This window comes from Haliotis cracherodii, unplaced genomic scaffold (assembly GCF_022045235.1).
Source record: "Haliotis cracherodii isolate W230 unplaced genomic scaffold, xgHalCrac1.p SCAF_12, whole genome shotgun sequence".
NCBI classification, from domain to species: Eukaryota; Metazoa; Mollusca; class Gastropoda; order Lepetellida; family Haliotidae; genus Haliotis; species Haliotis cracherodii.
In genome coordinates, this window is record NW_027266267.1 from 29,421,918 (window position 1) to 29,437,395 (window position 15,478).

Sequence of the window (15,478 nt, forward strand, 5' to 3'; positions counted from 1 at the left end):
TTGATTGTTATTGTCTGAATCTACTTTTTAACATGACAATAAAGGCTATAACAAGTTTAGTTTTCATTCATGTAAATACTTGTTGGAACAAGTATGATCTATATGAGGTCCTCTCAGAATTTACCCCAAACCAGTTGTTTCACAAGACGTCTATGAGTTATCTCCCTTATAGTTCATTTGCTAAAATTCAATATAACCACTAAATACCAATATTTGAATATAAATCTGAAACTTCATATCCACTGCACAGTCCGTCATATAACTGTGAACATAGCTAGCCGCACAGTGTGGCCACTGAGATTTGATATAACAAGAATTTCTTTCTCACAAGTATCAACTCGCTGGTAGTGTTGTTACGATTGTGTACGAGTCACGTTGCAGTCCATGTGTAATATGACTGAAGTATTCACTTAGGCAATTTACAAAACACCTTAATATTTCAGTAATGTTCCAATTATTTTTCCATTTATTTTATTATAACGATTTCTCCAAACATCTTGATGTTGAATTCCGTCACCCATTAACTGAAAATGACAGGGTTAAATCAAAACGACATTTTACTTTGTGGCTTCTAGTCCCAACATAAATAAGTCTACTGGGATGTTTTAAGCCATTTGGGCTGTTTCAGTCAATTTGTAAATTGCCTGAAGTGAATCACACTTTAGACATTATATGTAAGATATATGAAAGACAGAGATTGATATAATATAAATCAATATTTTTCGTCATACTACTGTTATTATTCCACTGACTGAACATGATTAACATACGCATCGTCAACCTGCCGCTGTTCACGACGGGAAACGTTGATTTTCACCAAAGATAATAGAAATAAAAATATCGCGACGGTGCATTACTGGATTATCAAGTGTATTTTATATCCCTGCTAGAAGGCTTTATACCACGGCCCTATTCGTGACCATATATCTTCTATTTGCGGTGTATTCGAAGGGTACAATACTGTGTAACCCGTCTTGGAGGGTCATACATTTCTCAGCGGGTGAATAAATCCCTGATACCCCGCCACGTGCGAAACCGGCTGCACGTGGATTTCTCAAGGGGAGATAAATCCCTTAAAACCCCCTTCAATGCAAAAAAAGCCACATGCTTTTTTCCCCGAGTCAATGGAAGTCACGTTATATAGCACAAGTAAACCTCTGCTCAGTCGAACAACAGTTTTCTATCAATGTTGAATTTGTGGTAATTCTTTAACAAAGTCAGACTAAGATAAATTAGTTGGAGCAGGAGCACTCGGGGTACATGGCGTTTTATGCGACCCTAGTTAGGTTTTATAAAACTCCGGCGAGTGGTATGGTTACTAATAATAGTTACTTGACGGTTACAGCCTGTTGCCAATTCACCGTCTGTTGTCTGGGCGTTGGGATTACTGTCGCCTGTGAAACTGAGACATGTGTTTCTGTAATACAGGGCATCATTAACTATTTGTTAATTCATAAACTGTCAACTAGAAAACAAGAGTGTTAGTTGATTTGCGGGAGCCTTCGGGTCTCCGTTTGATATAAAGAATTTAACATACGCTTGTTTTATTAATATATCTTAGAATTTAAATTATTATAAATATATTTACCTCACATTTGACAAGATTTTCATCCAATTTAAGAAACATTTGCTTACCTCGTAATAATGATCCAATAGAAAACCAAGAGTCCGATGCAAAACGTTAACACAACAAAGAGCAGTCTGAGTATTGCGACATTGGGCCGTGTACGCGCCATTATGAAACGCCCCAACGACCGCAGCTGCAAGTGATGCACAGCCTTGAATGTGCACGCCGGAAGCATATGACATAAAAATATTCCCTTAATCAAGGAAACGGAATATCTAATGCACAAGAAACTAAAGGCAAAATAAGCCTTGATACGGAAGAACCTTTAAACAAAAATTAAAAATCATTAGAGACCATTACAGTATTTAAGCTTTCAGTAAAGTTTCTTCAGTTATTCAATTGTTTTGGCAGTTCTTTGTTAGAGATATGCATTTACGTAACAAAACTCGCAGATGTTCTCTCATTTAGTATTCAAGAAATTATTATAAAGTAAAACGATTCATTCACTTACCATGTGTGTCGAATGGTCTTAATTATCAGATATAATTTAAGATTATGGGGGGCGGTCGGCTAGTCTTGTGATTAAAGCATTCGTTCGATCACGCCGAAGACCCGAGTTCGATTCCCGACAAAGGTACAATGTGTGAAGCCCATTTCTGGTGTCCCCCGCCGTGATATTGCTGGAATACTTCTAGAAGCAGCTTAAACCTCACTCACTCACTCACAGTAGATTATGGTATCATGACGTGGCAGTCCGACGGGTGGTCAAGGGGTGGGTGGGTGGGTGGGGGTGGTGGGGTGGTGGTGTCCCAGTGGCATATCGGTACATGAGTCACCAGTTAAACGTGGGGTGAGTGATTATTTATCATAACTAGGTGGTGATCTTTGCAAACTGTGGGTATCTTGAGCTCAATAAATATGCGTACCGGATCTGGGTGGGGTGGGTGTGAGGGGACTGAATGGTATCCTGAACAATTTATTTGTTTCGTCTAGCATTTAAAAAAGATATATCCGCGACTTAAATAATATTAATGATTGCAATCTGCATATATGTATATATGCATATAATTACTGCCCACGTAGACATGCATGCCATCAGTTTCTACATTGAGGATGTTGATGCTGATGTCTGTTCAAGCTGTATATTGTATCTTTAGAGACAGACAGGCAGACAGTATAATGCCTCCGGTCCAACAATTTGAAGGGATTTAAACTGGTTATAGTAAACACTTTCTTGTTTTGCGTGTAATGATGCTTGCCAAGGCTGAAAGAGATTATCATGTTCTCCTTGCTTAAACAGTGCAGTGAGAGCTGTATGGTTCCCTATTTGCTGACTAATCCAGACCAAGCCAAAAAATGTGTTTCCCATGTATTACGTTCTACATCATCCACAGATTGTAACATAATATAACACACCTACTGTTTGCTGAATGTTATGTCTGCCTTTGTCGTATCTACAACCTGTATGGCATTCTCCCACATTCCCCCAGAACCAGGTTATTATAAGTTGATCTACTAAACTTTAAACTAGATTTACAAAGTTTAATATGTACAGCTTACATATTACAATATGTGGTTCTTCATATTTTGAAAAAGGTGTTTAATACAATTAAGTATTTAATATATCTGGACAACTCATATAACCACTTGACCTGTGATAATTATCAACAGAAAATATTGCCTCATTTGCTTGGATACAGAACAGATCTGATCTTTGCTCCAGATTAAGGTAGGGGTGAGTACAAGTCCCAGGCATGTATATGATGCTACTGTTTCTATAGATGCACCATCACACAACCACTTGGATACAGAACAGATCTGATCTTTGCTCCAGATTAACGTAGGGGTGAGTACAAGTCCCAGGCATGTATATGATGCTACTGTTTCTATAGATGCACCATCACACAACCGCTTGGATACAGAACAGATCTGATCTTTGCTCCAGATTAAGGTAGGGGTGAGTACAAGTCCCAGGTATTTATATGATGCTACTGTTTCTATAGATGCACCATCACACAACCACTTTTATACGACCTGGGGGGACCACCATTTCTAAACCCAATACTTGCAGATTCCTTCATATTAACTTTCAGGCCAGTATGTTTACAAACACTCCCTGGCACAGTAATCTTTCTCTACTGTTGTGAACGGGTGTCGGACATTGCTGAGACATTGTCAGCAAACATGAGAGAACACAAATGGTTCATGGAAGATGTTACAGTAATAGCTTGACCACCTCGCTTCCCATTAGGGCCATTTCCTTTATAAATATATCAGATAGTTGTGGAGTTAAAATACATCCTTGATGGATGACAATGTTACAGGTAAACCACTTAGATATACGTTAGAGGTTCTAACTCAAGCAAATATAGTATTATACATTGAGGGGATAAAAAATGCACTTTTACTACCAACGTCACACAGTGAATGCAGGGGAACATCACGTCTTAGGAGTGTCGTATGCCTTGGCAAAGTCAATGAAGCTGCAGTACAATCTGCCAAGAGGCAGCTTTTACTATTACAGAAAGAAAAGACTCTTACCAAAGAAAGTATTTTTTAAATTATAGCCTGTAATAGAAAGGATATTGTCAATAGTGGAGTAATGATCCCTTCTTGGTCAGTTAATGGTTTATTAAGTTTTCCAGTAGGTATGTCTGTAGAAGGAAGCAAATCATCATCGACATCAGGGGGCAATACACTGACTGGTTCAACAGACAGGAGTGACATGAAGTGATCCACCACCTGCTGACATGATATTGACTGTGAAATGCCACAAAACATATTACAGTAAACTACGGTTATAACGAACACGCTTATAACGAACTGACGGATATAACGAACTACTTTTTTGGTCCCGACTATTTGCTGCAGTTATGCTGTATATATGCTTATAACGAACTAGGTTAAAACGAACTTAAATTTGTAGTCCCTTTAATTTCGTTATAACCGTACTTTACTGTACATTGTTTAAGTATTCTCCAGAATCCTTACCAGCTGCTACTAACTGTTTTCTTCTGAGCACTGAAATATTGTTCCTTCTTAATTCTAAAGCTAGTCTTAATCAAATTTTGTCACTAAGAGCACTTGTGTTCAGAATAAAATATCTGCCACCTAAGAGGTACTCGAATGTACCTCAAAAGTTGCATATAGGTCGGCATAAGTTGCATATAGCTCGGCATAAGGGAGACCCGTGAAGATCCGGGGTAGAATAGGTCTTCAGCAACCCATGCTTGCCGTAAATGGCGACTATGCTTGTCGTAAAAGGCGACTAACGGGATCGGGTGGTCAGACTCTCTTACTTGGTTGATGCATGTCATCGATCCCAATTGCGTGGATCGATCCTTATGATATCAATCACTGGAATGTCTGGTCCAGACTGGATTATTTACAGACCGCCGTCAAATAGCTGGAATATTGCTGAGTGCAGCGTTAGAAACAACAAACCAAATCGGCATTAGGAAAAAGTTGATGTCATGCCTATGGTCATACAGTCTTGTGGGGAATTGGAGTGTTTTGTCACTCTGAATCTATATGCATAGATCTAAATATGAAACAGATGAGGCGGTTTTACTGGTCTCTGTACCGGAATAGCTATTTGACTGTATTGAACAGATCGTCGACATACCTGAAGCCTAGTATGTTCTTGACCACATTACCTAGTTTTCATTTGGCCATTTACACCTAAATTTAACATTGATGTTATCAACGAGGACCTGCAGCATTTCACATAATTTACTCAGTAAACTTCAGATGACATTAGATTTACCCTTTCATTAATTGTCCTGAACCTCTAAAGTTTGTTTGTTGATTTTGTTTAACGCTGCACTGATCAATATTCCAGCTGCTTGACGGCTTTCTGTAAATAATCCGAGTCTGGACTAGACAATCCAGTCACTGATATCATGAGCATCGATCCACGGAACTAGGCTATGGTGATATGCATCAACCAAGTCAGCTAGCCTGACCACCTGATCCCTATAGTCGCCTCTTACGACATGTATGGGCTGCTGAGGACCTATTTTCTACCCGGATCTTCAAAGGTCTGGAAACAAATCAATTTCTCCGAAATGTTGACATATACATTTCGGGTGAATGAATGATCCCTATAAAAGATACGTCGAAATATGGCCAAATGCAACATCTAGGGCATAGGGGCAGCTGGTGGTCAAAGCTCACGCACTGACCTGCGTTGTTTTGGGGATTGTGAATATATCGAAAAAAATAAATTGAAAAATTCTTGAAAAATATTATTATGCTTCATACTGTTGACTACAAAGAAATTGCCTGCCACAAAATTACATTGTTGCAGGGTGGTTTTCATTCAAAATATTCAGGCTCCTTACTTATAAATAAACAATGTATTGTGGCGATGTGTTCCTACTGTAACGCTATCAGGAAGACAGAGTCCATGTATTACAAGTATGTCCATTATTTAGAGATATTAGAACCTGATTAGCGTTATCAGCATCCAAAAGGAGGGAAAAACGAAATAGCATTATTACTAAAAGACATATTTTCTGTTCTTGTACACAAGATAGTGATCACATTAAAGTCAACCTGTACAATTAAACGACGAGAAGACTCAGCTGGTTCAAATACTAACAACATAATGGGAATGAACAAGCAAGCACTTCGAGAATATCTAAAAATAGGTATCTATTGCCAATCGGTAAAAGGCATGGCATTGTGTCTAACGTGTTCATTCTGTCTCTAGGCGCCATATGTCACCTTGTAGACCTTCACATCCCCACAACTGACCGACACTGCCAACTGTCGGCCGCAGTCAGTCTTCTTAAAGGAGATCCCCACGGCGTCACGAAGACATGACCCGCCAGGCAACACATTTCCCATTATCTCGTCCTTGATGTTCACCCATCCGATTCCTTCGCTCTTCAAGCCGCAGAAAAACACATTGCCATCGTCATCCGCAGTGACTCCTCTTAGCCGAACAGTGGTATCATCCACGTGTATTCTCTTTACTCTTTGATCTGCGCGTATTCGGAACAAACAGTTCTGTTTGGTGTCTGACACTAACGCCGAGGTTGGGGACTCGGTCGCCATGTTGTAAGGATTCTCAAAAGTGTTTTTTGCAACTGATGTAATAAAACGAGCACTGTAAGTCAAAATATCAACGGTATCTGTTGTCCCGGCTAGGACTTGTTTGGTTTCAGAGAGATGCGCGATGCCGAAATATCTTCTTTTGGTCGTGTGCATTACAGGTAAAAAGGTCACTTTACCTTCCCGTAGCTTGATAGTAATCGTTGCAATCATTCTTAAAGATGGAAGTGTGACAAGCACTGTGTCTTCATCCTTCTGGCAAACTCCCATAATCCGACCAGCATCGTTGCCCTTTTTATCGAAGTAATGATCCCCTAAAAATGTCCCGTTTTGGTTGAAAGCCTTCAGAGAACAATTGGCCCAATCTGTTGCCAAGATGACACCAGATTTCAGTACCAACACAGACCTGACATCTGGAGGCACCTCATCGTCTTCGACCTCAGAGGAAAACACTTTTAAGAGGGCAAATCTGGGAATATCACCGTCACGTGGAACGTCGGCATCCTGTTCCAATTCGGGCATACTGGAAGCAACCGACCCAACATCCGTTTCCATCATCTCAAAATCAACGCTCGACCCTTCCTTAGCGATATGGCTGAGTTTTCTGACATCATGAGATTTACATGTCACCGAGTGCGTGAACTCACAGTCGACACACATCGCCATGTCACAGTCGTGACACATGCACGTGGCTAGCACGTGTTTCTGTCGTTTTACGCAGATGTCACACTTTGGCGGGTATGTGCTTTTTGCTTGTGTTGAGTCTGGACCACTTGTCGCCATCTGAAACATCAAATGGTCAGATTGGTCAACTGGAACTGTCAAACTGTAAAGTAACGGAAAACTTTGGTATATTTGTATTTGTATTTTAAAATCTAATGTAGCACGGGAAGTAACTCTGGAAGATATAATTTGTCTTGACAGGTAACTCTTAGATAAGCATGCAAAGTTTCATTCATATAACGCCAGTAACTTCTGAGAAAAGTTGTCCCCATTGCAGACACTATGTCGTAAGTTGAAAAGTATAGAGCAAGGACCATAACTCTGTAAGAAAATAATTTATGGCACCAATTTTCGAACTCAGTCTTGACAAGTATCTCTTAGATAAGCATGCAAATTTTCATTCATGTAACTTCAGTAGTTTCTTAGACAACTTGTCCCCATTTCATGCAGTATGCACTAAGTTGAAAAATGGGGAGCAAGGGCCATGAATTTAAGACACCAATTTTCGAACTCATTTAAGATCCTGACCAGTCATATCAGTGTGTAAATTTCAATTCTGAAACCTCCTATCTTCCGCTTTCTGGGCTGGCGCTCTGTATCCACTCGACCACAGAAGCGTCTCTTCAATCGGCCTTATCGTGACAATACAGTCTTAGCCCAACATCAGCTTTGGGGACAATGTAAATTTAGAAGATAACCCTTCTATATTTCAATTTTGAGATTTCTAACATATAATCGATACCTGTAAATTTCATTCGAAACCGAAAGAGTCAGTAAAATAAAAGGTAAATGGCACACATAATTTGTGTTCACTACACATAATTTGTGCAAAGTTTGATGACGGACTACACATATACCAAGTTTCCAGAAAAAGTTTCAGCATTTAGTATGGTCGAAGTGCAAAGGTCATATCTTAAAATATCGGGGGAAAACATAAATGTATGTTAAACCCCACTACTGATTACACATGTATAAAATTAAATGAAATTAAAGAAATTGACAGGAATATGATAGAGTAATGGCCATAAACTGAACCTCTTGAAAAAGTTGGTGTGCCATCATTGTGGGTGAGTAAGTGTTGCTTTAAGCCGCATCAGCAATATTCCAACTATTCGCGGGTCATTGTGGGTACAAGCATGTGAACTGGTGCTTCTCTGGCTCAGCGCTTTCTGGGGATAAGATGTTTACGACGGAAAACAGGCCATGACATAAGGACACTTTAATTTCAGTCAGAGAAGCTAAAACAAATCGTCGAAACAAATCCATCAAAATACTGCTGAGGCCGGAAAAGTGAAATTCATTTCTACTTTCGCTTTCGTGGGAAAAACAACACATCGGATTCAAATGAAAGGGCGTAATATAAAGGTTTACGTCATTGCTTCTTAGGGGGGGTCAAGTGTATATATCATAAGTGTTGGTCTATATCTCCAACTAGAAGACTTTCACATAAGAAATATTCATTAATACAAATTTGGCAACTAAATTGAGCAAAATCAGTATGACATTGTGACACCCACGAATATAGGTGACGTGAGGTGGACGACTAGGATAGTGAGAGTACCGTGCGAGTGTGCAACAGGTCAGATTTCTATCACTATAAATGGCATCATGTGCAGGTAAATACGGGTTGTATTAAACACCTTATCGTGTATCTGCTACATGAAAACCCAGCAGGCGGTGTGAGCCATACGGACAATTCGAGCGTGTGGTAAAGAGGTGTGCGCCGTACACTGTGACAGTGAATGGAGGCGCCGCACACTGTGACAGTAAATGGAGGCGACTTGTTGTCATGGGGCCTGCAGAAATATGAAAAATAGACAACATATCAAGTCACCAACCTTTGACAATGATAAGCAGAGACCGCTATGCAACTATCTTCATTCGAAAATCCCTGGAAAATGGTGATGAAACCTGAATATGCTTAAGAGAAAGAGTAAGATATTGAACGCTTTACTGCTAACAAAAGGGAAATAAATGCTGTAGACGTAGGTGTAAAAGTGAGCCGTGTGACTGCGCAATGGCGGATGTCATTGGGATTCCCAAATATCTATTTATAAACATGTCAGTACACAGAAGAGGAAGGCTCGCTGAGTTCAGAGAATGGGAATATGGCTCAAACTTCAATGATCGTAAGCATGGTATTATATGATGAAGAGATTATTAGCAGTGTGTGTTTATGTACTCTCGGAACACGAACAACTATTGAAAGCTCTCAACATCCCTTGGCTTATTCAACGACATTGCGTGTGGAGTTGATAGATCCCTGAGAGGATCTTATGCACACTCGATGACCCAGCAACGATGACGTCACATGGCATTGTTTCGCTGATGGATCTTGCAACAAAATTCCACAAAATTACGTCATCGGGTATTGTGACGTGATTGTAAACTTTGAGTTGCAAGGCCGGTTCCACAAGGCGATCGAATTGTAGCTGAACGACAGTCGTTATAAGTTAAAGTATGTGAGTTGCGATAGTCTTAGCCCTACGATATTTTGTGAATTCTAAAGGTGGACCGTTGTATGGTATTAAATTCATACGTTTCAACTTTTGACGTGTTTGAAGTATTATTCTGTTAAACTCAATTGGACTATGTCGTGGATCGTGTAGGTGTCAGCCTATTCATAAACCAACATTACAATTCTAAAAAACGTTATAAATGGCAAGTAATAAATAAAATACTAAACTCCCTCCCGTGTAAAACCAATATTATGAAACTCACTCATCAGATACCACAACTATTCACTCGTTTCATAAAATTGATATTACAAGGGAGCTTGTTTCGTATTCTACATTTACGACCTCATCAAGTTGTGGGCGGATGTTTGAATCTCCAGAAATGACGTCATGATAGAAAAATGTTTTATCGTGAGATAGACCAGGCACTTCTTTCTAAATTGTAGCAGCTTCCCGAGGCAAGGACTATAAAGGTCCAGTTTCCACTCTTGCCGAACTAGGCTGGAATTCCGGAGTTACATTTTGGCTGGACTAACGAGTCTAGGCATAGTCCAATCAAAATCGTGTAACAAACTAGACATCCAGTTCGTAAACAACATGGATTTCAACCTGCAGGATTGCAAAGCATATGTACTGCAAAGTGGGCGTTGACATATATGTTGTAAATCCTTGCATGTTTTTAATCAAGGTGCTCCATTGATATGATGTAGGTTGCAGGGTAAGACCTGTTTCATTACAGCATAGATATCGATCAGATGGCCATTTTGTTTGAAGCAAATGCACTACGATCAAACCTGGAAATTTGAGCCTTGCACAGCAAGGAATGAAACTGAACTTTTATAGTCCGTAAACGCCCTGGCCTCAGGAAGATGGGGAAGTACAGGTACGGCTACAATTAACATGTTAAAAAGGAGGACTTGCGACATTATGTATTTATTTCAATTTTCACAATATTGTTCCAATTTCTGGGTTAACCTTCATGATTCAACTTGGAAATGACCTCATAACAACTGTAACCAAACAACAATGCCAATTTATACCATGAACCTTTTAACAACCACCCCTTAGAGTCATCCCAGCTTTGTCATACAATAGCAAGACAATCAAGCTGTTGATACAAAGACAAATACTGCACGTCTTCAGGGCTGTGGATGAATGAACTAAGTCATAAGGGCATAGTTGCATCCCTTAGCTGTGCCAGGATCTGCTGAACATTGTTCAAACCCCAGATCCACACTCATCACCATTTATCAGCATTGGAAGGTGCTACTGGATTTTAGAAAATCTGCATCACATACATTATGCCTACCTCCGATATTACAAGGGGTCTGTTTTCAGCAGTGTTCTATTTCTATTAGGTCTCATCTATGTATTTACCGCAGTGACAAGTGAAATTTACTGCTTGTCTGAGCAGTGATTGTAATGTGTAACTGCTGGACTGATATACAGAATAAAACTTGAGTTGCAGACAAAGTGGTGTTTTAACATCTGATCACCAGTTGAATCTTCAGGTACACAGCAGCACTCAGCCCAAGACCCATGCCAGACACAACACAACACACTCCTTGATAGTTCATACAATCAATGTGTTTATTATCTTGCACTGACCTTGACATCTAGAGCCACCTAGTGGCGACCCCAGAACCAACATATACACTATGTACATAACAAACTGTATACATACCGAGTTCACTTTAAAACATACAGTATGAGGAAGAGCGATGTTAGGACTCCTTCCACTCAAAGGCATTTACCAGCATCTGCATCTGCATCTCTTAGAGAACATTCTTATAAACCTCAACGGTGTTGAACAGAGCATGTACACAAAGTAGTGTTAGAATTTTGAATTTAAGGATGCCTCACTATTTCAAGAGCTTTCAAGAGCTATTTAACATCTCCAGCATAATCATCTGTGAAATATCCCTATTTCATTAATTTAGAAAAAGAAACTTCACTTATCAGAAAACACTGTTGTCCCTGTAGGACATGATAAACTGGGAACCAAAAAATGTGCCTCATCAGGCCAAACTCTGTATAAAATACATATTCAAAGAATACAAGGAGTTTCTTGTAAAACATTGGCAACGTTTGTGCATTATGGGAAACTAAGCTATTTCTACACACAAAGGAATGAAATGACAAATTTACAAAACATGATAGACTTGTGACAGATAATAAATGCAAGTGACCAGACATGAAAATATACAGATCTTCAGGACAATTTGACAGATGGACCACTTTGTAACAAACGATTGTCAGAAAAAAGACAAAGAGGTCTTTTCATGCTCAAAATGAAGGGCAAATATCCTAAAGTTTTAAAGAAAGAATGGGGACAAATACTTTTTAACTTGATAGCCAATAACGAACAATTTCATTGAGGAACACTGCTGCTAGTTCTTAGTTCAAAACATTGGACATTATAAAATAAGCACTAAAACATTAACTTTTGAAAAATGACAAATGATTTCACAAAAATGTTGACATACAAAGGAGATGAGCATTAATTGAGCTGACAAAGCCAACCTGCCACTTTTAGAAAAATGTGATCCTTCAAAACACAAATCTCACGTCCTCTAAGGGATTGAGTCTAATGTTAAATACCTTGACTCCGTATCCATGGTTACACAAAGAATCAGATTTCAGACATAAATGCTTCGAGGTTTTACTCTTGATCAACTTGAGAACAAATAACAATGACCTATCAAGATGACGTGTGTTCTATTTTACACAGATAAGTATTTACAAGAAATGTACATATTAACAAAATCAACAATGTTTAAAAAGTATTGTCATTAACTAACCACTGTTCACACACGTGTAACAAAGTAGCAAGTATTTAAGTAAACCAACTAGTCTATCACAGTTTCTTCCTATGTTCACATCCCTGTGAAGCTATACTGGATAAATACATCAACCGGAATGTCTTGGTAACACACCTCTTTGGTATATCATCTCATAATTAAATTATTTCTAATAAATAAATATTTCGGCCTGATAGATGCACACAAATTAAACCATGACATTCAGAGACCTATTGATCAACTGAGAGGGCCAAATAATATCTTCGTCTTTGACACTTCCATGCCATTTGGAGTCTTAATTCAAAGAATACACTTCATAAATATTTTTTTAAAGAACTTCAAACAATATATTTTACCATGATATCATGGTACAAAAAAGTGATTTCACCAAGACATTAGGGTCTGACAAGTATAAAATTAGCAACATTTATATCATGGTTCACTCTGATTAGTTGATATACAGGTGCTTAAGTCATTCTTGGTGCAAAAATAGAAATGGGTAGATATATTTCATATAAAAACACGCTGCCTACATTTAAAGGCAAAAATATTCCTTTCCAAACGTTCATCTAGAGTTGTCTCCCTTGTATCAGAGATAACCACCAACATCAAAATTCCTTTCACATTGTTTTTGAGTGTACAAATTCTTTACTGAATCTGCTAGAGGTAATCTGTGCAAATTTGGACTTTCAATGCTTTCAAAACATGTTTTATTCAGCATGTGTGAGCACCATACTTTTCCAAAACGTCATTCACAATAAATCAGGAGTCACATTGCGGCTGGAAATGCCCCTCACACGAACCTGCCAAACACATCTCCAATGTACAACTTGCAAGCCTCACCAAATATATTCCAGAAAAACAGTAGAGAAATCATATACCGGGTAGCTCAAACCAAGTCCTGTATCATAAATAACCAACAAATGATGTATCATACTTCTGTGACTGAAGCTGTCATTACCATATTGTCAGTATTGTTTATCTCTTAAAAACTTCCATTGGCTTTGCTTACTTTTCTAGAATATCCAAGAAGGCAAATACAAAGGTAATAATCTACTACATCAACTGTCTGCACAGAAACCTCTCGCATATATTGTAACAAACACTCTCCACTGAAGCAAGATGTTATGAAAACTTCCTTCAGGCACATACAAGTAAATCAGATTTCTTAAAAGTAAATTTGAAAGGAACATGTTAGGTTTTGTATGAGTTCAGCAGAAAAATGCAGTGATACACTCTACAGAAACAGGTGAGCCTTGTATTTATTGCAACCCAAGGACTGTGTGGGTGGCTGGAACAATGAACAGCCATTCCAACTACCACTAGCTGGTGAACAGCACATGTCACAGGTGGATCCAGAGGGGTGGATCCAGAGGGGTGGGGTGATGGGGGGTGGGGGTGTCCAGGGGGTCCGGACACATACACACACCCACTCCCCCAACCCTTGAAAACAAAATGTAGTATGTTGTTGGCAGTAAATTTGACAGAGAGCATTAAATATGCTGGATCCGCCCTTGCATTTCATAAGCATTTACATCCTTCTCTTCATCTAACATGCCGTATAGCAAACAGAATGTGTCCTGTACAACTACCAGAATGCATGATAAACGTTGTATAACTAGTGTCACCTATTGCCCATATCAACACCCCGCGTCATGTCGGAATATCACATCGACGACACTTTCCCAACCCCAAGCATCAATGCCTTATCACAGGGCTGAACATAATTTATTGTTGAAGCAGTGGGAAGAAAATTTGACATATTTTTATTGCAACACAGGAGTAGCAAACTCAACAATGATTCACCATCTCATTCCATTAAACACCAGGAATTTTGAAGCAAGTTCTTCAAAGCACTACTTATAAGCACGTTTTTTCAACATTTAAATAGGAAAATAAACAGGCATACATCGTTTCAAATAAAACATTACTAAGTGACTAAGTCTTTTAGTATTTGTGAAGGTATGCCATCACCTTTTAGTTTCTTGTCTCAAATATGTTCATACCTCTTACATCTTCAACTTTCCCTCCTATGGTAAAACCACAAGAAGAATGTCATTGTGAAACCACATTTCACTAACAATGGTAACAGAACTTACTCCAACAGAGGAAGCAACAACACAAATAAAATGCGTAAAATGTCTTGCACATTTCCAATACATATCAACTCTCTCTAATACATGCATTCACCTTGTGAAACAAAAAGTTTCATCTTAAAAAGTCAGAAATGAATTGATATTACTGTTCGTTGATATACATAACACCTTCCTTTTCCAAAAGGCAAATCTGACAAAATACCATCGCTCAACCCACGCAACTCACAAGCAGACCCAGTCGATGAACCTCTCATATCGGTCGTACTTCAAAGCACAAAGCAGTTCTCTCACTCTTCAAAGTCAAAAATAGATTTTTTTAATTTCGTGTTTGAGCAAACAAACATTTTCCAGTGTTGAAATCCATGTTGAGACATGGCCCCTCACTGCTGAGTTCAGGGGTAGGTAGTGGGGGGGTACATCTGGCCCGCGGTGGACACGGGGTTGGGTCCAGTGGCAGTGGAGGAGCTGGAGGTGGTGGCCGTGGAGGAAGCTACTGCCGCCATGAACTGTGCCTCCAGGGTGTTGGGGGTCAATGGGCCGTGGCCCTCCTCAAAGTCCTTGGTAGCTGCGGCAGACTGGGCCATCATTTTCTGTCGGACTTCTCGGATCTTCAGTTGGAGACAGACCTTGGTTGGGAAGATGTCCTGGTGCTTGGACTGGAAGCCGGCTGTAGCTTGTGCTGGAACAAGGTGAAAACAGTTCATCAAAGAGCCAGTGATTTTACATCAATGTCACATCAACTACAAAGGAGTCCAGAAAGAAAATATAATTCCAGGT

The 15,478-nt window shown here is 39.3% G+C and overlaps 2 protein-coding genes across 4 annotated transcripts in view; both read right to left on the bottom strand.

Annotated features, from left to right (window-relative positions):
* Positions 1 to 4,942: 4,942 nt before the first annotated feature.
* LOC139457760 (uncharacterized) lies at positions 4,943 to 10,169 on the bottom strand. Of its 2 annotated transcripts, none has more exons than XM_071239112.1 (2): positions 10,150 to 10,169; positions 4,943 to 7,408 (listed from the first exon to the last, which is right to left on the bottom strand). In XM_071239112.1, exon 2 carries the CDS (start codon positions 7,406 to 7,408, stop codon positions 6,278 to 6,280), a length of 1,131 nt encoding a protein of 376 aa, XP_071095213.1. In that variant the 5' UTR covers positions 10,150 to 10,169; the 3' UTR covers positions 4,943 to 6,277. The 2 variants fall into 2 exon arrangements, with proteins under 2 accessions (XP_071095213.1, XP_071095212.1); XM_071239111.1 differs by lacking the exon at positions 10,150 to 10,169 and adding an exon at positions 9,187 to 9,269.
* A 1,229-nt stretch (positions 10,170 to 11,398) lies between these two features.
* LOC139458330 (protein capicua homolog) overlaps positions 11,399 to 15,478 on the bottom strand; it is a 50,341-nt gene continuing 46,261 nt past the window's right edge. For both annotated transcript variants that reach the window (XM_071239719.1, XM_071239718.1), the window contains exon 18: positions 11,399 to 15,380. In XM_071239719.1, coding sequence (XP_071095820.1) covers positions 15,094 to 15,380 — 287 coding nt within the window. In that variant the 3' untranslated portion in view covers positions 11,399 to 15,093. The remainder of the gene's footprint in view (positions 15,381 to 15,478) is intronic.